Below are 23,097 nucleotides of genomic sequence, written 5' to 3'. Positions count from 1 at the left end.
GTGTATTTTACACATGGCTGACAAGACAGTCTTAGTTCCACGGCGTTCTTTTTAATATTAACTTTAGCAGGTAATACATGCACATGTATTCTGTAAATTGTACTTAAGTTAAAAGGTTGTTTTTCATGTCCTCTTCAGCAACCTCAGTTTCTCTCCTAAGGATCTAGTGCTGTTAGCAGCTTCTGTATCCTTCCAGAGAGATTCCACACACATTCAAGTACAAAGGAAAAACATGAAGTTACTAAAAAAATTACCTCCTGCAATTAAAAGCCTTGATTATATCTATTCATACACATGTGCTTTTATATATCCAGATTAAGTTTCTAAAAGTGAAAGTGCTCAAAGAGTATGTATAGTTAAATTCTGAAATACATTTCCAAATAACCCTCCCAAAGTTATACAAACTTACATTCCCACCAAAAATTTATAAGGAATTGATCTACCACATCTGCAGCTAAGTATATTATTAGGCTTTATGTTGCCAGTCAACTAGGTGAAACAGAGTACCTCGGGGAAGTTTTAAGTTGCAGTTGTATTATTTTACGTATGACAGAACATCTTTTCAAGGACATTATTTTTCTGTGCACCATTTGTATTATCTGCCAGTATTTCTCATGAATTCCTGGCATTTAATTTATCAAGTTGTGAAATCTCTTCATTCGTTAACAATGCTTCAGTAGTTTTCCACATCTCATCATTTATATTTAGACTTTTGCCATACAAGGTAATCTTGTTATTTTGCTATGATTTGGTTTTTGTGAAGGTGAAGTTTTTAATTTTTTACATAATCAATTTTAGTAAATGTTTTCTGGGTGTGTACTAAACTTTATAATTTTCCAACTAGAAAATTTTTTAAAAATAAATTTAACTTCTTAAAATGCAGATTTTACTTTTTTAGAATTTTAAAAAATGGCTCTTGGACAAGAAATAAAGTGTTAATACTTTTTATAATTCTATTCATTAACAAAAATATAAAATAGATCTACTGTTAGGTAGGAGTTATATTTTTTGACAAGATTTTGTATTATCAGTACAACAACGAAATTTATAGCAGCCCAAAGAAGTACAGTGAAACATTAGCTGACAATATGTAAAACATCAAAATGTGACTTTCATTTCTATTTGCACCTCTTCTACAACATGTATGCTAGACTTTAAACAGCTAAAAGGAAAGTATCATAAAATACAAAATTGATAGTTACTCTCAACGTCCTGTGATAGGTGTAGAAAGTTACTAGAAATAATCTGGAAGAAAAAAGAACTGCTGCCACCACCACCAGTCACAAAACCAATAATGGTTCTCATCATAAGGACCATGTTAGCTAACACTGGCTACAAGAAAATTCAAAATATAATCAATGAAAAAAAGCTACCTTAATACAAGCATTACTACTACATATCCTACAAAATAAAATAAAACTATTGTTAAAAAATGGTATTTTAAATGAAAAGCAAAAATCACAGGAAAATAAAAGTTAGAATTAAAGACAGTACAAAGAAACGAAATTTTTATGTTTTCTTAAAGTCGCTCCCATTTCGACCAACTAATAATTTATAATGAAAACCATTATATCTAACAATGAAGTAAACCAACAAAATAAAGAACAGTCAACACTGGAGGAGACCTTTAAGATTACCTATTATAGCTGAAGCCACTCCTATGAAAGATAAGAGCATTTCTTTTTCTTTTTTCTTTTTTTCTTTTTTTTTTTTTTGAGACAGAGTCTCACTCTGACGCCAGGCTGGGGTGCAGTGGCACTATCTCAGCTCACTGCAACCTCCACTTCCCAGGTTCAAGCGATTCTCCTGCCTCAGCCTCACGAGTAGCTGGGACTACAGGCGCCCGCCACCACACCCGGCTAATTTTTGTATTTTTTGCAGAGATGGGGTTTCACCATGTTGGCCAGGATGGTCTCAATCTCTTAACCTTGTGATCCGCCCACCTCGGCATCCCAAAGTGCTGGGATTATAGGCCTGAGCCACCACGCCCAGCCTGATAAGAGCATTTCTTAAGATTGATAAACACTGTTTCCCAAAAGTCCAAACATATTTAAGTATACACATTTCTTTTTTTTTTTTTTTTTTTTGAGGCGGAGTCTCGCTCTGTCGCCCGGACTGGAGTGCAGTGGCCGGATCTCAGCTCACTGCAAGCTCCGCCTCCCGGGTTTACGCCATTCTCCTGCCTCAGCCTCCGGAGTAGCTGGGACTACAGGCGCCCGCCACCTCGCCCGGCTAGTTTTTGTATTTTTTTAGTAGAGACGGGGTTTCACCGTGTTAGCCAGGAAGGTCTCGATCTCCTGACCTCGTGATCCGCCCATCTCGGCCTCCCAAAGTGCTGGGATTACAGGCTTGAGCCACCGCGCCCGGCCAAGTATACACATTTCTATTGGCTAAATAACCAACTGTAATAGAACTTGTTTATGATTTAAAAAAGAAAAAGCAAGCCCACCTGCTATCAAAGCATAATGCCTCAGTCATCCTAAATCAAATGAATTACAGTAATTCAAATATTCTCTAACTTTATGGTATAAATTAAGAACATACTATTTGGTATTTTGTTTTAAAGCCATCTACATAATCTTTTCTCAATAAACTATAAACAGAATCAAAAACAAAAATCACATGATTATGTCAATAGATGCAGAAAAAGCATTTGACAAAATCCATCATCCCTTTATGATTAAAACCCTCAGCAAAGCCAGCATAGAAGGGACATACCTTAACATAATAAAAGCCATCTATAACAAATCCACAGCCAACATTATACTAAACAGAGGAACTTGAAAGCATTACCCCTGAGAACTGGAACAAGACAAAGATGTCCACTTTCACCACTGCTATTCAACATAGTACTGGAAGTCTTAGCCAGAGCAATGAGATAAGAGAAAGAAATAAAGAGCATTCAAATCAGTAAAGAGTAAATCAAACTGTTGCTGTTTGCCGATGATATAACTGTATACCTAGAAAATCCTAAAGACTCATCCAAAAAGTTCCCAGAACTGGTAAATGAATTCAGCAAATTTTCAGGATACAAAATTAAAGTCCACAAATCAGTAGCACTGCTATACACCAACAGTGACCAAGCTGAGAATCAAATCAAGAACTCAACCTCTTTCACAATAGCTGCAAAAACATAAAATAAAATACTTAGAAATATACCTAACCAAGGATGTGAAAAACCACAAAGAAAACTACAAAACACTGCTGCTGAAAGAAATCACAGATGACATAAACAAATGGAAACATATCCCATGCTCATAAATGGGTAGAATCAATATTTTGAAAACAACCATACTGTCAAAAACAATCTACAAATTCAATGCAATTCCCATCAAAATAATTATTCATGGAGCTAGAAAAAAAAATCCTAAAATTAATATGGAACCATAAAAGAGCCTGTGTGGCCAAAGCAAGACTAAGCAAAAAGAACAGGTCTGGGGGCATCACATTATTCAACTTCAAACTATACTATAAGGCCATATTCACCAAAACAGCATGGCACTGGTATAAAAACAGGCACACAGACCAATTAACCAGAATAGAGAACCCAGAAATAAAGCCAAGTACTTACAAAGATAACAAACATAAAGTGAGGAAAGCACACCCTATTCGACAAATGGTGCTGGTAAAACTGGCAAGCCACATGTAGGAGAATGAAACTGAATCCTCATATGTCACCTTATACAAAAATCAACTCAAGATGGATCAAAGACTTAAACCTAAGACCTGAAACCATAAAGATTCTAGAACATCAGAAAAACCCTTCTAGACTTGGCTTAGGCAAAGACTTTATGACCAACAAAAGCAAATGCAACAAAAACAAAGATAAATAGGTGGTACTTAATTACACTAAAAAGCTTCTGCACAGCAAAAGAAATCAGCAGAGTTAAGAGACAACCCACAGAGTGGAAGAAAATCTTCACAATCTATATATCCGACAAAGACTAATATCCAGAATCTACAAAGAACTCAAACAAATCAGAGAGAAAAAAAATCCCATCAAAAAGTTAAGGACATCAATAGCTAATTCTCAAAAGAAGATATACAAATGGCCAACAAGCATGTGGAAAAATGCTCAGCATCACTAACTATCACAGAAATCCAAATCAAAACCACAATGCAATACCACCTCATTCCTGCAACAATGGCCATAATCAAAAAATAAAAAATAATAGATGTTGGCATGGATGCAGTGAAAAGGGAACACTTTTACAGGGCTGGTGGGAATGTAAACTAGTACAACCACGACAGAAAACAGTGTGGAGATTCCTTAAAGAACTAAAAGTAGATCCATTTGATGTACTTTTTATCCAGATGATTTGATCCAGCAATCCCACTACTAGGTATCTACCCAGAGGAAAAGAAGTCATTACACGAAAAAGATACTTGCACACACATGCTTATAGCAGCACAATTTGCAATTGCAAAAACATGGAACCAACCCAAATGCCCACCAATCAATGAGTGGATAAAGAAATGTGGATAGGCCAGGCACAGTGGCTCATGCCTGTAATCCCAGTACTTTGGGAGGCCAAGGCAGGTGGATCATCTGATGTCGGGAGTTCAAGACCAGCCTGACCAACAACGTGAAACCTCGTCTCTACTAAAAATACAAAAATTAGCCAGGCATGGTAACAGGCACCTGTAGTCCCAGCTACTTAGGAGGCTGAGACAAGAGAACTGCTTAAACCCAGAGGCGGAGGTTGCAGTGAGACAGGATCACACCACTGCATTCTAGCCTGGGTGATGGAGCTATAGTCTTAAAATTAAACTGTAGTCTTAAAATTAAGACCCACCTAACAGGTACACAGTTTCAGATATGAAAAATGAAAAACATTTTTTCTGTCTCGAAAAACCACAACAAAAAAAAGGAAATATGGATAAAGCAATGCAATACTATTCAGCCATAAAAAGGAATGAAATAATGGCATTCACAGCAACCTGGATGGAATTGGAGACTGTTATTCTAAGTAAAGTAATTCTATAATGGAAAACCAAACATCAAATGTTCTCACTTATATATGGGAGCTAAATTATAAGGACACAAAGGCCTAAGAATGATACATTGGACTTTGGAGACTCGGGGGAAAGGGTTAGGGGTGGCAAGGGACAAGACTACACATCGGTTCCAGTGTACACTGCTCAGTGATGGGTATACCAAATTCTCAGAGAGCACCACTAAAGAACCTATTCATGTAAACAAACACCACCTATTCACCAAAAACCTATTGAAATAAAAAAAAATTAAAAACAAATAATAATAATACCACCACCAGTAAGTAGCAAATGTATTATGTTTGTGAAATTTTTGCAAGAACTGCCGTCTTAAAATTAAGACCCACCTAACAGGTACAGAGTTTCGGATCTGAAAAATGAAAAGTTCTGGAGACTGGTTGTACATCAATGTGAATATACTTAACACAACTGAACTGCACATTTTAAAATGGTTAAAATAGTAAATTTTATGTTATGTGTCTTCTACCACAAATAAAAATGAAATTTTAAAATTTAAGAGCCAATGAAAATAGAGCAACTTAAAATGTTATTACAGAAACGAAGTTTGTCTTTTCAGAATTCCTACACAAATATTAATTTGCTAAGACAAACATACCTGCTATAGCAACAGTCCTAAAATTACACAACACTAAAGGAGAAGAAGTTTCGGCTGGAGCATGGGGAGCAGGGTGGGCAATGCAAGGAAAAGGTAGCAAGGGAAGTTGAAAGCATTCCCTCTGAGGATTGGAATAAGATAAGGATGTCCACTTTCACCATTTCTATTCAACATAGTACTATTTTTATTCTATTTGTATCCCCAATGTATCACAGATAGGCCGGCATATAGGAAATATTCAATAATGATTGAAATAAGAATTAGTGAATAAACTACATACGGACTACTTCATTTACTGTTCAGAACAATTGTGAGTCAAATCTTGTTCCTACAAATTTTTAATTAGAAAACTAAAGCTTAATTCAGCAATTTGTTCAAGGTTATATAACTTCAAAGCATTTGACTCTGTTCATATTCTACAATGCAGTTTCATTTCTGTTCAAACTGCCTTAGAAGACTGTAGCATCATAATTTGACTCAATATTTGCCTTTCAAATTTCTATCAATTTAAGAATGTTTGAGAATTGCTAATTTGAGAAACTCCCATAGCTTTTTTCAACTTTAAATCTATGACCCACTATGAAAGATTTTCAGAGAGCAGAGCATGGCAGCTGAAAGCCAATGAGTTAGAACTTGAGTGTTCCGGATCAAGGGCCTCTCAATGAGGTTGGACCCGGAGGACACAAAATGGAATGTGTGTGGATGTGATCTCCTCCATACAGAGCTTCCTCATCTGTGCGGCCCTGCTGCAAGTCATCGCTTTTATCTTAAAGAAATTGGGCAGCATATGAAAATTGGGCATCACATGTGACTGCCAGATATGAAGAACTTGGTTACAGTTTCTACTCCTATCTGCAAATATAGAGGCCCAGAAAGGTGTAAGAGACTCTTCGACTGAATGGACATAAAAATTCTACTTATTAAGAACAAGTTTGGCTCTCGTAACTGAGGTCCATAGCTAAAACATAAAACTATTTGGGAAGTACGAAAAGATGTCTCACGGTCTTGGTATGCCCTTAGGCCTGTGATATTCAGCCTTTTGTGAATGTTAGTTATAATAGTAAACAATGTCAAGCTCCATTTTCTGGCAAGTATTAATTAAAAGGGAACTATGTCTCTATGACAGCTATGTCTGTTTACCCTTATACTTCTATCTACAGTGTATTTGTGAACAGTCCCTTAGTTACACTGTATGAAAGTCAGCACACAACCACACTGACATTTAAGCACAGGACCATTCATCTGTTTTTAATAAATGTACCAATTAAAAAAAAGATTTTCAGACTTTATACATAGCTTGATTAGTTTTAAAAATAATTGTTTTCACATCCAAAAACCTTTTTAAATACTAAATATACTATTTCAAACTATAAGACCCCAACCCTAATTCTCTTCTGATAAGAATCACAGCTATTATGAAATTAATTTTTATGAAATACTTGACTCTTTATCTTGACACATCATGAATTATATCTAGAAAATCATTTAGAAATGCTTCCAAATGTGTATATCCTATAGATAATTCATATTTACTCCAAACAAAGTCCTACAGATAACTGCCTATATTTCCTATCAAAGTTACTCATTTGTCAAGGCTTGATTGGTTCTGATTATATTAAGACAAACTACCAGTAAATGTTAATCTTTTTTCTGCATGATTAATAAGGTCATGCACTACTATTTTCCTTGTGGTTTATAAATTGCAATTCTAATCCACAATGTGATGAAAATGGTTAATGAATACAAAGATATATTGAGCAACAATGACAACTATTTACTACGAAATATCCATGATTCATTTTTAAGTGATCTGAACAGGTGAACATGAATGAGAACAGATGATTACATCTTGCTTGTTTCCTCCCCACCCCAGACCAATACTACATAGATATGCAGTGATCTCAGTTTTGTTCAAACTTCCTTCTGGTTAAGGAGGACCATAAGGCAAAATCTCTATTGATACTGCCAATATGAACATTCTATACAATGTTTTTTGATTGCTACATTCCTCCTTCAGGATTTCTGGTGCCTCCTTCAGGTTTAACTTGGAATACTTTTCCAGAAACTGCTTTTTAACCTAACAAACTCTTCCCGAGCATGCGTACCTGTCTCCTTAACTAATATCTTAAGGAAAAAAACTTTCAAATATATCCCCTATACAGTTTCTATTCCCCTCCACTGTTTCTCTCATTTTCCAGATATACATTCCCCCAAACCCTCATTCCAATGCCTACAACATATCTGTCTTCCTTTCCTCAATTTCTTGTTAGAATTAACATAAGTTTCTTAATTTTAAAACACCTCTTTATAGCATTTTGGCCTAATAATTATTTAAATTTTTCACTGTGCCTGCAATTAGTCTAAATAACATGTGAATTTCTGTTCTCGACCCAAGCCCTATCTGACTTTCCTTTCATGCCATTTTCCTTACTTAAGCCTCATTCCCAACTAAGTCTCATTCCCAGCCAAGGTTTATGATCATGTTCATTTATTTATTGTCTTAAATGATTCCTTCTACCTCTTTGAACATTTATAGTGTTACAATATTTAAGGGAAAATCCCATAATTTCCTATTTACTACCTTAGGACATTTTCTTTGGTTTGTTTAAATTGTTCAGGCCATTTACCGTTGTTTTGCTGGCTGGGAAATATGTATATTTGGTCTACACCATGACCCTCGGAAAAAAACAAAGCCACTATAGTGACAAAAGTCTCAGATATTTCCTGCTGTTTAACAAAATTATGAAACCACTCATATTTTGCTGTAGGAATCCAATTTTTAACCTGCCACTTTTAATAAATATTTCCATATTAGGAAGCAAGCAGCTGGAAGCAATTTAGAGAAACGGTGCCTGATACATTTTTCCCTTCTCTTTTTAGATTTCTAGAACGACAGTATTGATTTCATTTTTAACTTGTGTCCAAATTGGCTATATAAATTTCTCATCTCTCACAGCTTTTGGAATTCTTCTAGAACTCAGAAATTTTATAAGCTACATAGCAAAAAATAAATATAAAACTAAAAGGGCCGGGCGCGGTGGCTCAAGCCTGTAATCCCAGCACTTTGGGAGGCCAAGACGGGCGGATCACGAGGTCAGGAGATCGAGACCATCCTGGCTAACCTGGTGAAACCCCGTCTCTACTAAAAAATATAAAAAAACTAGCCAGGCGAGGAGGTGGCGGGCGCCTGTAGTCCCAGCTGCTGGGGAGGCTGAGGCAGGAGAATGGCGTGAATCTGGGAGGCAGAGCTTGCAGTGAGCCAAGATCTGGCCACTGCACTCCAGCCTGGGCGACAGAGCGAGACTCTGTCTCAAAAATAAAAATAAAAATAAAAATAAAAAATAAAAAGCAGTAACATTAAAAGGAAAGGTAACTTGTGTCACATGGTCATTTGGCTAACAGGGTTAAAGGAAACTGACCACATAGGGGAGGCAACAGGGCAATAATGAACTAAGTTAAAAGTCCCAGGACAGGACAGGTGCGGTGGCTCATGCCTGTAATCCCAGCACTTTGCAAGGCCAAGGCGGATGGATCACTTGAGGTCAGGAGTTCGAGACCAGCCTGGCCAACATAGTGAAACCTCATCTCTACTAAAAACACAAAAATTAGCCGTGTGTGGTGGTGAGCACCTGCAATCCCAGCTACTGGGGGGGCTGAGGCAGGAGAATCACTTGAACCTGGCAGGCAGAGGTTGCAGTGAACCAAGTTGCACCACTGCACTCCAGCCTGGGACACTGAGCAAGACGCTGTTTCAAAAAAGAGTCCTGGGACAGAAATCATGAAACTATTTCAAACAATATGACACTATGATATACTTCTCTTAGGGGAGTGTCTCAGCTATCTACACTTCTACCACCTTCCTTCCAAGTGATACCAGAGACTCAGCAAGAATGTGCCAGTAGCTAATTTAATTAGAATTTGTTTGAACAAAATGGGAGAGCATCAAAATAACGTTCAAGATGTTTCACTGATTGGCCGGGCGCGGTGGCTCAAGCCTGTAATCCCAGCACTTTGGGAGGCCGAGACGGGCGGATCACGAGGTCAGGAGATCGAGACCATCCTGGCTAACACTGTGAAACCCCGTCTCTACTAAAAAATACAAAAAACTAGCCGGGCGAGGTGGCGGGCGCCTGTAGTCCCAGCTACTCGGGAGGCTGAGGCAGGAGAATGGCGTGAACCCGGGAGGCGGAGCTTGCAGTGAGCTGAGATCCGGCCACTGCACTCCAGCCCCGGCGACAGAGTGAGACTCCGTCTCAAAAAAAAAAAAAAAAAAAAAAAAAAGATGTTTCACTGTACATTTGACTGAGAATTCCACAATTGGCTCCAACACCTATAAGAAAAGCATACTACTTGACAGTCTGGCTAGTGTGGCTTAAAGCAGAGTTTCTGTAAATTCATTCATCATTAAAGTCTAAACAAACAAATGCCATATAACACTAGCTATTCAGTGAACCACCAATTTTTACAAGTATACAAAAACACACACATGCATGTGCATCTATACTATCTATAACCCTGTTAGCCAAATCATAGAGAATCTCTCTATGATTTAAAGCCTTCAAAAAGAACTACAATAATGGAAGAAAGATATATGCTAAATTCAATCTGGGTTTGGTACCTGGTTGCCATTTGTTAGTACCATTTTTAACACAGTATTTTAAGACATTTAAGAGATGTTAAAGCTGTCCTCTTGGCCGCCCAAAAGGAGATCATCATTGTTACGTCTGACATTTTTCTATAACGACTTATGTTATTAAATCCCAATACACACATGGGCTGTATGTTAACAAAGTGAAACAAGCATCACTGCCACAGCCAAGCTATGTTCACAACTACCATGTGCAGTAAAGTTTCCAAGTTCTACCTTGTATTGTATACAAATATTAGCTAAGCAGAAAGGACCAAGTGAAAAGTCAAAGGCTAGCCTATGTGTACTACGTTTCAACAAAAAAGTGCCAGGATGATGTCCTACATTATTCAAAATTGGATATTCTTACACATACCATTTGTAAAACTGTGGTGTGCAAAGCCACACAGTGGTGACTAAAAAAAAAATACTGGAATCATTACAGAACTTGGAAGGGTTAAAGGACCCTCTAGGATCACCTAGAGAAACATCACCTACCCACTCCCAATCCCTGGAAAGTCAAGACAGAATTTCAAGATCACATAGACAATATCAGCAAAGTCAGGGCTAGAACCCCAAACCCTCCAAAAACCTAGTCTGTGCTCCTACCCTGACACTGTATATAAGAATATCTTATATTTCATCTTAGCCAAATGGCCGAGAAGCAATATATAACAGTATCTCCAATGGAAACACCTTAGAGCTAGACCTTCCTCTGTGAATCACAGTTTTCCTAAGCAATACTGAGAGACCTCATAAAATAAGAAGAGTGGATTGACAGCAAATGTTCTCTTTAAAATGAAAAGAATCCTTGAAGGAATTCATTTTTAAAAGTGTAATTTTCAAGACAGCGGGACATCCCGCTTCACAGAGAGAACCTTCATAGTGTTAGTGATGGAAGAGAATTAAATATGGGTGATGTTGAGAAAGGCAAGAAGATTTTTGTTCAGAAGTGTGCCCAGGGCCACACGGTGGAAAAGGGAGGCCAGCACAAGACTGGGCCTAATCTCCATAGTCTCTTCCGGTGGAAGACAGGAGAAGCTGTTGGATTCTCTTACACAGACACCAGTAAGAACAAAGGCATCACCTGGGGAAAGGATACACTGATGCACTATTTGGAGACTCCCAAGAACAACATCCCGGGAACAAAAATTATCTCTGCCGGCATTAAGAAGAAGGCAGAAAGGGCAGACTTGATAACTAATCTCAAAAACGCTACTAATGAGTAATAATTGGCCACTGCCTTATTTATTACAAAACAGAAATGTCTCATGACTTTATGTGTACCATAATTTAATAGATCTCACATACCAGAATTCAGATAATCAATGACAGAATATTTTGTTCGGCAGTCCTGATTTAAAACTAAGACTGGCTTGTGGTTAAATGAGTATGCTGGTTTTTTGAATTTTAATAGTAATTCCAATTCAGTAAATGCTAACACTATCTACCCCTTCTAAAGATATGATTCGATTTCGTTAGTAATGTTCAACTTTTCACAAAGATGAATGCCATCTTAAAACCTAATAGAGATTGGTTTTATATTTAGATTTATATAATGGTTATGTGAATATATTGAAATACTGGGGAAATTCCTTCACACTGTCTCAGAATCAAGCAAGATTCATCTGTGTTTCATGTTCATTTGCCTCTTAAAGCCAAGAGTTGAAGATAAGGTAGCAATGTCTACTTTATATTTTTGGCTTTAACTATGCCAATCTAATCAGATTCCTTATATCTGAAATGATTCCTTTTACATATTGAAAGGCATTTTAGTGTGGTTTATGTGTAATATCAAATAAAGATAATTTAACACTTCTCACATTTTTTAAAAAGCGTTTTCTTTTGTTCATAAAAGGACCATAGGAATGACTAAACCTGACCTCTAATTTCTTCTCTCTCAAAAGTAGAACATATGACGGAAAGAAAAAAAAATACTCTATCCCTCAATGCTCTGCACTACTTTACAATTTCCATCTGTCCCATTAGCCATTAATCATTTGAAAAAGTTTGACAGCCATTTACAGTTGTTAGCAGATTTTTGCTTATTAGTTTTTTTCCTATCTCCTACCTTAGAATGAGTCCCTGCTTGTTTGTTAGTAAATCGTCACACTAAAATGCAGTATTTTCAGAAATACAACCTCCAATAAAAACAACTGTATATCAATCCACAAATAATAATTTTAATAAAACTTTTACTAGTCCCCAAACTCCATGCTGCATAATCAATGTTTTAAAAATCATTCTCCTTCCTACCATCCCAGACAGACTAGAAAATTTAAGACCTATCGGCCAGGCACCGTGGCTCACGCCTGTAATCCCAGCACTCTGGGAGGCCGAGGCGAGCGGATCATGAGTTCAAGAGATCGAGACCATCCTGGCTAATACGGCAAAACCCCGTCTCTACTAAAAATACAAAAAAAATAGCCAAGTATGGTGGTGGGTGACTGTAATCTCAGCTACGCCAGCGGCTGAGGCAGGAGAATGGCGTGAACCTGGGAGGCGGAGCTTGCAGTGAGCCGAGATCGCACCACTGCACTGCAGCCTGGGCCACAGAGCAAAATTCTGTCTTGGAAAAAAAAAGAAAAGAAAAAGAAAGAAAAGAAAAGAAAATTTAAGACTATCAATATGCTTGAAATTCTTCCCCTAACAGCAAATTTATGTGAGGATTCACCGCTGAGTATCTTGAGATATGTGAGACTTCTTATCACCTTCTATCCTCAGCCCTTTGTTGATGTTTCTCATGCATATTTCTTACACTCTACTTGTGTTTTTAAAAGCTTCTTTTACTTCATCCCTCTGAAACACCCAACTCCCTGAGGGAATGAGCTTTGTCATACTCATCTTTTAATTCCTTGAGCAAGCACATACACCATGCTTAAACAAATCAATCATTATTTCTGGAACTAAGTTGAGCTTGGGCTAATCAAGATCAATTTTCTTTGAGAATAACACTCAAAGACTCTGAAATGCATTCTACTGTTACCTATTCTGATATCAGTTTGCTTAAATAGCACAGAAATAAGCATATTTCACATTTAACTTGACATTTATTTGTTGAGAAAACTGATCCACAGGCTCTAGGCAATGAAGTCTGATGTGAGAAGCAGAACAGTTTGAAAACACCGGGAGTCACTGTGGGCAGCCTAGCCCATAAGCTGGAATCATTCCATCATCCTCTTTCCCAGCAAGAGAGGCTGCAACCACGCTCGACTTCTGACAGGACCATGGCTTCCTCCCTCAGCAAGGCAGACCCAACTTCCCATGAACCTCAAAGTCTCCACATGCCTGACAGCTTAATTTCTCAGATGACTGCAGGCATCCACAACTCTAGTGTCTGGTTTGTAGGATTATACACTGATACGTTTGATAGGCCACTTATTCTAAAAGAAGGGAGAACAATAAGGGAAGGGATATCTCAAGTGGAACAAAAATCGACGCTGTGTCTAGCAGATTGGCAAAACTCTGGGAACCTCCTATGTGGAATAAGAGGGAAACAGGGAAACCACCTCCTTCCCCTACTTGATCCTGGCTTTGTAAACATTCCCTTTTCCCAGCAAAGTGTATTCCTTAATCCATGCCATATGCCATCGTGAAATTTCTCCGGATCTCTGATGACAAGTGCCAATCTAGATGGGACCTACCTGACAAATCTAAACCTTTCAGAGTTTAGTGAATAGTAGTTAATAACAGATGCCATGTGCCAAACACCATGCTAGAAGTTTTATATTTCATTTACTCAGCACAACCACCCTTTTGAGGAACTGCCTGCATTTTACAGATGATGAAATAATTATTCAGCTAAAAAGGACAGAAGCATGCTCTAAACTCAGGTTTAGCAAACTTCAAAATTTATCTTCTTGAGCTTTGAAGCTGTACTCTTCTCAGGCCTCCACAATTCCAGTGATTGAAATAAACTTTAGAACACTGCCTGCAGGAAGATTAAGTCTACTCCCTAAATGTTGAACCCTATAATCTCCCTCAGAAATAGGCGTACAGTTTCTACTTGAACAAACCCTTTGACAGAATATTCACTAAATAAAACATGTTGTACTGGGACACCTATTCCTATTCTTCTTGTATATTTTTTAAAATAATTTTATCAACGGAAAACTACTGTTTTTACTTTTTTGAAAAAATGTGTCATTTCCAAATGAAACAGGCAATTTATACTGGTCAAAATGCCAATCTAAATGTTTTCTTCAAGTTCTAATATTACCCTCAAGAGGGCTATGCTGGTACTGAAAGCAAAGACAAATTGCATTTTCTTCTGTTACTCTAGAAATAAGACAATAGTAATTACAAGTAGAGGTAAAATAAAGCTAGGGGAAAAAAACAGGAAAAGTAATACGAGTTCTGTGACAAGCTTCAGTGATAACTATGGGCCAAAAGATAGCATGTATAGAACAAAACAGACATGGAAAAGGACAGCTGTACAGAGCTAAGACAGGTATAGTTATTAAAAAGAGACAATGTGAAAACAAAGTCACAAGAAAGGAAGGAACAAGGAAGAGCAAAAACTCTATGAAAACAATCTCCTCTCATGTGTTGCAAACACATCGCACCATACTGCCAAGTCACTCTCCCCACCAACAGAACCCCAAAACCATCAACTTTAAATTGGGAAAATAGAATAATTACACCAACAATGGTAAACTTTGAGAATTTCTTAAACAGATACTAACAAGACGCAAAATAATTGCCATCCATCTCCCAAATATATTCTCTAGTACACCAAAAGAATGTCTGAGATACAAAACTACAAGTGATAAGTCCCCCAAAAAGGGGCATACTGGAACATAAAATCAATCTTTGGCATTCAGTGTGGTCATTTCCAAGTTAGTATGTTATTCCTAACCAGTACTGTTCACAGCATATTCTACACTGTTTCTTCTCCAAGCACTTTGGTTATTTGCACCATACAATAATTTAAAGGATTCAGTTGACTCACTAATAAATGAAACATTAAATAACTTAATGATGATCCTAATAAACAATTTTCCTCAACTAATTTTGAATACATTTAACTTCAATCAAATGAAGTAAACAGGTTGATTAAAATTTTCTATTAAAATGCAATTAATACTCTACTATTCTATTAAGATTCCTGGAGTTACATTATGAAACTCACTCATAATTTGCCTCATTCCAAACCTAAGAGGTTAAATGTCAAAACTTCCTAATAAAGACCACAAACTACCAAATAAGAGCTTGGTCACAATAGTTACTGTGGTCAGCTATTTGAGAACCTCCAGGAAGCCTCATTTGACTAAAGCACGCTATATAGTTAATTTTCAACTTGCTTTGGAATGAGCCTCACATTTTAGGAATAATTAATTAACTGCCTCTCACTGTTCTGTCACTAGAAAAAGACCTTCACCTTGATAATGGTATTGAAATAAACTCGACCTTACTCAGAAGCATGCATGTCCATTGGTGAGGGTAGGGGACACTGACAGGAGGAAACAGGAATGTGTGTGAATATCTAATCAGTTTCCAGAGTTGCTTTTCCCTGAGCTACATCGTGACATCCTCCTTCAGTTTACTTTAAAGACAGGTATTTAAAACACTGCTGTATAAAATTCACTATTTTGCGTTTTACAGGACAGTTGTTGAAATAAGAAAAGCTGTGCTTCTCCAAAGTAGCAGAATGTTGTCTCCTTATAGACAAGATGTTCTTTTTGTTTTCGCAGTCAAGACTTCAGAGGCAAATGCCTGATCCACATTTAAGAACTATGTAAAATCTTGTATGAGCTGCATATTAAGTTTCCCACCAGTCATTCCTATTCTATCTGTACTTTACATGCCCTGCTGTTTTCTATTTTAATACATTTTAAAGCACTTTATAAGCTACTTCAAATTCCTTGTAGGATTAGGAGGGATAAAATACGAACTACAAAGAATAAAGGAAGCTCGGTCATCTATTCAACGAACACTGGCTATCTACTCTACTCTAAGTACCATTCTAGACACGTGGGGTACAGTAGAGTTTGCATTCTAGTGAGGAGACAGACAAATATGCACATATGTCAAGGAGTTTTTAAGTGTTAGAGACAACGGTAAGGCGCTAGGGAGTAACTGGGCAGAAGGTAACAATTTTAGAAATACAGGGAAGGCCTTTCTAAAGAAGGTGCAAAGATCTAAAAGAAATGAAACATGAACTCATGCAATGATCTAGATAAAGAGTTCTAGGTGGAGAAAACAGTAATGCAAAGGCCCATAAATGGAAATTAGTTTGTTGTTTTCAAGAAACAAAAAATTCAGGATGACTGGACTAGAGTGGGCAGGGTGGAAGGCGAAAAGAGAAAAAGACACAAAGGAAGATTCTGTATTATATAAAGCCTCATAGGACAGAGTCAGGAGGTAGATTTCACCCTGAATATGAAAGAAAGAATACAGCAAGTCCTCACTTAACACTGTTTATGTTGATAAGTTCTTGGAAACTGCAAATTTAAGCGAAACAACTACTATATAACAAAACCAATTTTGCCATAGGCTAATTGATACAAACCAGAGTTCATTTCCTAAGGCATAAAGAATACCATTTTTCTTAAAGTCAGAGTTTCCAGTAACCCATTTATGACGTTAAGTGACGACTTTACTGTGTGCATTTTGACTGAGATACATGATATAATCTTGTTTATTTTGGAAGGTGGGGGTTGCCTGCTATGAAGATTTAATAGGACCAAGGAAAGTGAAAAAGAAAACCAATTAGAAGGTTATTTTATTGGCCAGACTTGGTGGCTCATGCCTGTAATCCCAGCACTTTAGGAGGCTGAGACAGGCGGATGACCTGAGGTCAGGAGTACGAGACCAGCCTGGCCAACATGGTGAAAACTTGTCTCTACTAAAAAATACAAAAATTAGCTGGGCCTGGTGGTGGGCGCCTGTAATCTCAGCTACCTGGGAGGCTAAGGCACGACAATCACTTGAACCTAGGAGGCAGAGGTTGCAGTGAGCCAAGATCGTGCCACTGTACTCCAGCCTGGGCGACAAGGCGAGAGAAAGATAAGAAAGAAAGAAAAGAAAAAAAAAAGAAAGAAAAGAAAGAAAGAAAGAAGGAAGGAAGGAAGGAAGGAAGGAAGGAAAGAAGGAAAGAAAGAAAGATGGACAGGAAGGAAGGAAGGAAGGAAGGGAGGGAGGGAGGGAGGGAGGGAGGGAGGGAGGAAGGAAGGAAGAAAGTAAGTTAGTTAGTTGGTTGGTTATTTTATTGGTCTACACACAAGATAGAGGGTTTGAATTAGGGCAGTAAGTGAACGATGTGGTAGAGACTGGATATATTTTGAAGTACACTAGACTCCGTAAAGGGGTAGATCTGGGAGATAAAAGACTTAGAGAAAACTCATGGGTTCTTGGTCTGAGTCTGAGTGAATGAATAAATGGTGTTAAACATCCAAGAGATATTAAATAACTAGTTAAAAGAAGTTTACAAAAGTAGGCCAGGCGCGGTGGCTCAAGCCTGTAATCCCAACACTTTGGGAGGCCGAGACGGGCGGATCACAAGGTCAGGAGATCGAGACCATCCTGGCGAACACAGTGAAACCCCGTCTCTACTAAAAATACAAAAAACTAGCCGGGCGAGTGGCGGGCGCCTGTAGTCCCAGTTACTTGGGAGGCTGAGGCAGGAGAATGGCGGGAACCCGGGAGGCGGAGCTTGCAGTGAGCTGAGATGCGGCCACTGCACTCCAGCCTGGGCGACAGAGCAAGACTCCGCCTCAAAAAAAAAAAAAAAAAGAAGTTTACAAAAGTAGAACAGACTTAGGACATATACTTGGATTAGCATATGATTTTTAAAGAAAAGGTCTTACTAAATTTGCCTAGGGAGCATATGTAGATGGAGATTAGAATATAAGGCAAAGCCTTGGGGATATTCCCCATCATTTAAAGATGGGAAAAGAAGGAGGAACCAGCAAATACAACCAAGAAAGAGCAACCAGTGAAAACTGGAACAAATCCAGGAAAAGTATGATGTGCCAAAAGCTAAGGGAAGAGGGCAATTCCCAAAAAAAAGAAAATATGTTGCTAGGATGTTAAGATGAGTCCTAATAATTGATACTTGAGTTTAGCAAAATGGGAATTGTTCCAGACCATAGCAAGAAAAGTTTCAACAGATTGGCAGGGACAAAAACCTGATGTGAATAGATTCAAAAGAAAATGTAAGGTAAGGTAGTGAAAACTGTTTAAGCTACTCATTAAAGGAATTCTCTTCCTCATCCTCTGACTTTCATGATGAGGGTCCAGATTTCAATCTAGTGTTATTGAGTCTAAAATTTAGCTATATAATGGGTTACTTTAATATACTAGAATGAATATCTAGTCATCAATTTTTACATTTTCCAGAAAATTGAGGATTATAAAGAATTCTTATCACTGTGTATATTAGGAAAAAAATCAAAAGGAATCCAAAAGCATTTTAATAAGCGTTCTCTGAATAAAATGTTATATATCCATTCATACAATGGGACACATGACAGCATTAAATTTAAGCTCTTAAGTATGATATTATAGAATTATACAGTTGACCCTTGAACAATATGATTTTGACCTTTGAGGGTCCACTCATACACAGATTGTTTCTAACCAAATCATATGGAATTTGCAGGATGTGAAACCTGTGTATATAGGTCATCCTTTCACTTACATCAGTTTCTCAGTGCTGACTGGACTGCAGAGCTTGAGTGTGCACAGATTTGGAGCCAACCCCCTGCATATGCCAAGGGATAACTATATTTACTCACTTGACAGCTTCCCCTAGTATTGATAATTTTTTTTTTTAAGGCCACAAATCATAGTATCGTCTGCTCTGTAACTTAAAATGTGTTGGGTAAAGGAGTATGTATGTTTGTATACATAGGGAAAACAGACCCAGAAGTATATAAACTAAAAGGTAATGTTACATCAAAGTATATGAGAGGAATATGCTTGATTTTTGTTTTCTTTGTATTTATTTTTCAAATTTTTAGCAGAAGAGTAAATGAATGGCAATAATTACTATTCATAATAAGATTTGCTGATAAAAATGTTAAAAATAAAGAACATTCCTACTTATACTTCTAGATTAGCTCTAATGTCAATAAAATAAGTCTTTCCTGATTCCACTTTCCTGCCTCATCTCTAACAAGCTGGGCAATGAGCCCTCGTCTATGCTCCCAGAGACTATATCATTAAACTGTCGGTTTCTTAGGATTTATAATCCACTAGATTATTTAATCAATGGCACTAAACATGGGTAAATTGTGGATATTCAGATAAATATTAGCTGATTTAACTTATTCCTAAAACAAATATATTGATGTATTATAATCTTCCCCCACTGATTATTAACTTAATTACAAAGGATCATTTTTCTTTTTAACGTGACATTTGAAGATAGAGTCATTCCAAAAGTTTGACAGATTTTTTTTGTTATTCTAAGATTCAAGATTTTAAGCTCAAGATTGTATGAAGCAGAAAATCTCTGATGCTATATTAGTTTTTATATAATGCACTTTACATTTTTATTGCATTCAATCTCCTATGGTAATCAATGATGCATAAAAAAGGTACAGATAGTGGTGTGATGGCTTGTCATCCAAACTGCTAGAGATCAGAGCTGAGAGTGAATTCCCTAAACCTGGGGCTTATTATGCTGTAAAGCTGTAAAATAATAATCACATTTGATTTAGGACCTAAAGCAAAAATCAACATTTCACAAATCATGTTAATTAAAAATGAAAAATGCCATGGTTACAAATAGAGACTAATAAAGGGGAAGAAAAATTCACCCTTTAGACTGCAAATAATCTTTATATAAAAAACTAAAACTAGACAAGGCCATGTTTCATTTACAATACAAAGACCTACCATCTCTTAGTCTATGTCTATACCATCTGAGTAGCTAGAGAAATGTAACCTTTCTGGAATACATATTACTCTATACTTCCCAATAAAGCTTTGGGTGGAAGGTAAAGAATAGGGAGAAGGAGACGAAAAAACATCCAGAATAAACCCTTACAGTGGATTGCCCAAATTTACACCACCAGAAGTCTCCAAGTCAAGAAATAAACATAAAAACAGTTTAAGTTCAGAATTTCAGCAAACTCTGACAAGAAATAAGTATGAGTAACACTCTAATATATTTAAACATTATAAACAAACATATACAGATCAATGAAACAGAAAGACCAAAAACAGACCCAAAATACATAAGGTTTTCAGATAAAGTTGACAGGTTAAATCACTAGAAAAGATTGACTAATGAGCAATATTGGAATAATTAGGTAGTTATATAGAAAAAAAAATAAAGCTGGATCCACACTTCACATCTTGCAACAGAATTCCAAATGAATCAAAAGCTTAGATGCAAAATATTAAACCATAAAAATACTAGAATTCTCCCAGAGTTTATTCTTTTATAATATTAGAGTAGTGAAGGCCCTGTTCAACTTTAACATGAAATTTAGAACACACAAAAGACAAAATTGGCAAATTCACCAACATAAAAAGTTTAAAAATATGACCCAAAACAAATAACAATCTGAAAAACAAAACAAAATCAAGTTATTTGCATGTCCTCAGATTGGAAGCAAAAGATAAATTTTCACAATACAGAGAGCAAATAAAGAGTAAGAAAATTAAGATCATCAGCCCAATTGGGTAAAAGATATGGACAGTTCCCAGAACAGTCAATATAAATAGCTCACTCATAAAATAAGACATGCAAAGGTAAACTTCACTAAGATAAGAATTCCTTCTTAACCAGAAAAGATAAAGTATTTGAAAAGATGCTGTGTTTGAAGAAAAAGTGGCATCAGATTATGAGTAGAAATGTGAATTAGTGCAACTAACAGTATCCACCGACATTCAAAATTTACATACCCTTTGACTTAGTCATTTCACTTCTAGGAATTTATTCTATAGGTATTTTTCTTAAAGAAATATGTGCTCTTAATTTTTTTCAACATCAGAAAGAAAGTATATATAGTATTTGTTTCTGTTTTCAAAAACATACATCATGATTTTGTACCAATTTAGGAGCCACTTGGTACAAATCTGTTCATAAACAGTAAATGTTTGTGGCTTTTTTTTTTTTTTTTTTTGAGACGGAGTCACTCTGTCATCCAGGCTGGAGTGCAGTGGCACGATCTCTGCTCACTGCAACCTCCGCCTACTGGGTTCAAGAGACTCTCCTGCCTCAGCCTCCCGAGTAGCTGGGATTACAGACATGAGTCACCACGCCCAGCTAATTCTTGTATTTTTAGTAAAGATGGGGTTTCACCATGTTGGCCAGGCTAGTCTTGAACTCTGGACTTCACGTGATCCACCCACCACAGCCTCCCAAAGAGCTGGGATTACAGGCATGAGCCACTGCACCCAGCTGATGGCATTTTTTCATGGCTGCTTTTTTACAATTTCAGAAATCTCCATTTTACATCTTTTAGCACATGCTACAATCAATCTAGTCAACAGTTAGGGAAGAACATATATAAGTTGATAAAGAGTAATAATATCTAAGAACTACAAAATGGCAATTCAGTGTTTACTACTATAGCTTAAATATATTTATAAATCAGTGCAGGCAGAGAGGTGACACGTCTAATTGGTTGATCAGAAATCTATGAAATACTAATACTCTCCTTCGATTGCACATTTTTGAGAGATATAATACCATAAAAAATACACAGAATGAAAAAAGTCAACTGAAAACAAAGGCAGTTAATTAACTGACTACATATATCAATTGTAGCAAGATTCACTGGTGCTGTGTGGCAAAAATTAAGCTTATTTCAAAGGCATAGTATTCAGTGTATTCATGATTTAACAAATCCAAGGAGTTAACTAGATTTTCTAAAAATGTCTTAGTTATTGATTTTGTTGTCTATTCCACAAATAGCATTTAGTTTGCTGGGCAAAGTCTCTAACAACAGCTATATGGAAATTAATGAGCAGGCTGGCGGCAGGCTATCAAAGCAAAGTGATCAATACTTTTCCTAGAAGAAAAAATCAGGAACATAGTAACATGCTTATATCTAACTAGTACCAGGATAAAAAAAAAAAAAATTCAAGTGAACATTAACAAAAAACATCAAGATCTTCTACATATGTATAATTGCAATACATATAAGAAAAATATAACAAGTGTCTAGCAATAATTAATGCCTATCATGCCTAACTACTCAGCTCTCTTCCCCCCAATATTTATAATTAATTCCCCCTTTCCTGTGTTTCCCTTTTATAATCGTCCTTTGATCTATTTGTCCCAACTAACCAAAATTCAGTAGAATCACTTGTCATTTCTAGAGTATAAAGCAATGGAAAACTGGTAGGCAGTTAATGACAAAATATTAATTGGACTTAGAGCCACAGTCAGAGTTTGAAAGATTCTTTCCTACTCTCTGAAAAGGCAAGCATGTTAGGTGATCACTTTTAAACAAGTCTCTCTAAGGTTATATAACATTATGTTCAACAAATTTTCTGGGTTTTTTTGGAGTTTTTTTTTTTTTTTTGGTTTTTGTTTTGTTTTGTTTTGTTTTGAGAAAAATATTATACAAATGGTTACATTAAAAAATATTATTTAAATTTAATTATGTGTGATATGCCACATCACAGCAGAGGATGGTGCATAACTTTTTAATTTGTTTCCTTTTCAAAAATAAATCCTGAGAGATGGGAGTAAGATGAGAGAAAGTTTAGAGAGGACGTATCATGAAGGCTGTTTTCCTGGAGTATCCTTCCTTACTTGTACCCCAATATCCTTTTACAAGTCCAGTTCAAGTTTCACCTATTTCATGAAGCCATTTTTTGCCCATTCCAATATGCTGACCTTGGATCAATTCCTACCATATAATTTAGCCCTTAACTTTACAGGTCTTGTCACATT

At 36.7% G+C, this 23,097-nt stretch overlaps 2 protein-coding genes across 2 annotated transcripts in view; one reads left to right on the top strand and one right to left on the bottom strand.

Annotated features, from left to right (window-relative positions):
- DDX10 (DEAD-box helicase 10) overlaps positions 1-23,097 on the bottom strand; it is a 281,967-nt gene that overhangs the window by 108,619 nt on the left and 150,251 nt on the right. The gene's annotated exons all lie outside the window — the stretch shown is intronic.
- On the top strand, positions 11,143-11,467 carry LOC117079868 (cytochrome c-like). Its single transcript, XM_033204077.1, has one exon. It carries the CDS (start codon positions 11,150-11,152, stop codon positions 11,465-11,467), a length of 318 nt encoding a protein of 105 aa, XP_033059968.1. The 5' UTR covers positions 11,143-11,149.

This window comes from Trachypithecus francoisi, unplaced genomic scaffold, assembly GCF_009764315.1.
Source record: "Trachypithecus francoisi isolate TF-2019V2 unplaced genomic scaffold, Tfra_2.0 Lachesis_group8, whole genome shotgun sequence".
Classification (NCBI taxonomy): domain Eukaryota; kingdom Metazoa; phylum Chordata; class Mammalia; order Primates; family Cercopithecidae; genus Trachypithecus; species Trachypithecus francoisi.
The sequence above is the reverse complement of the archived record's forward strand: the minus strand, read 5'-3'. Positions and strand labels throughout refer to the sequence as shown.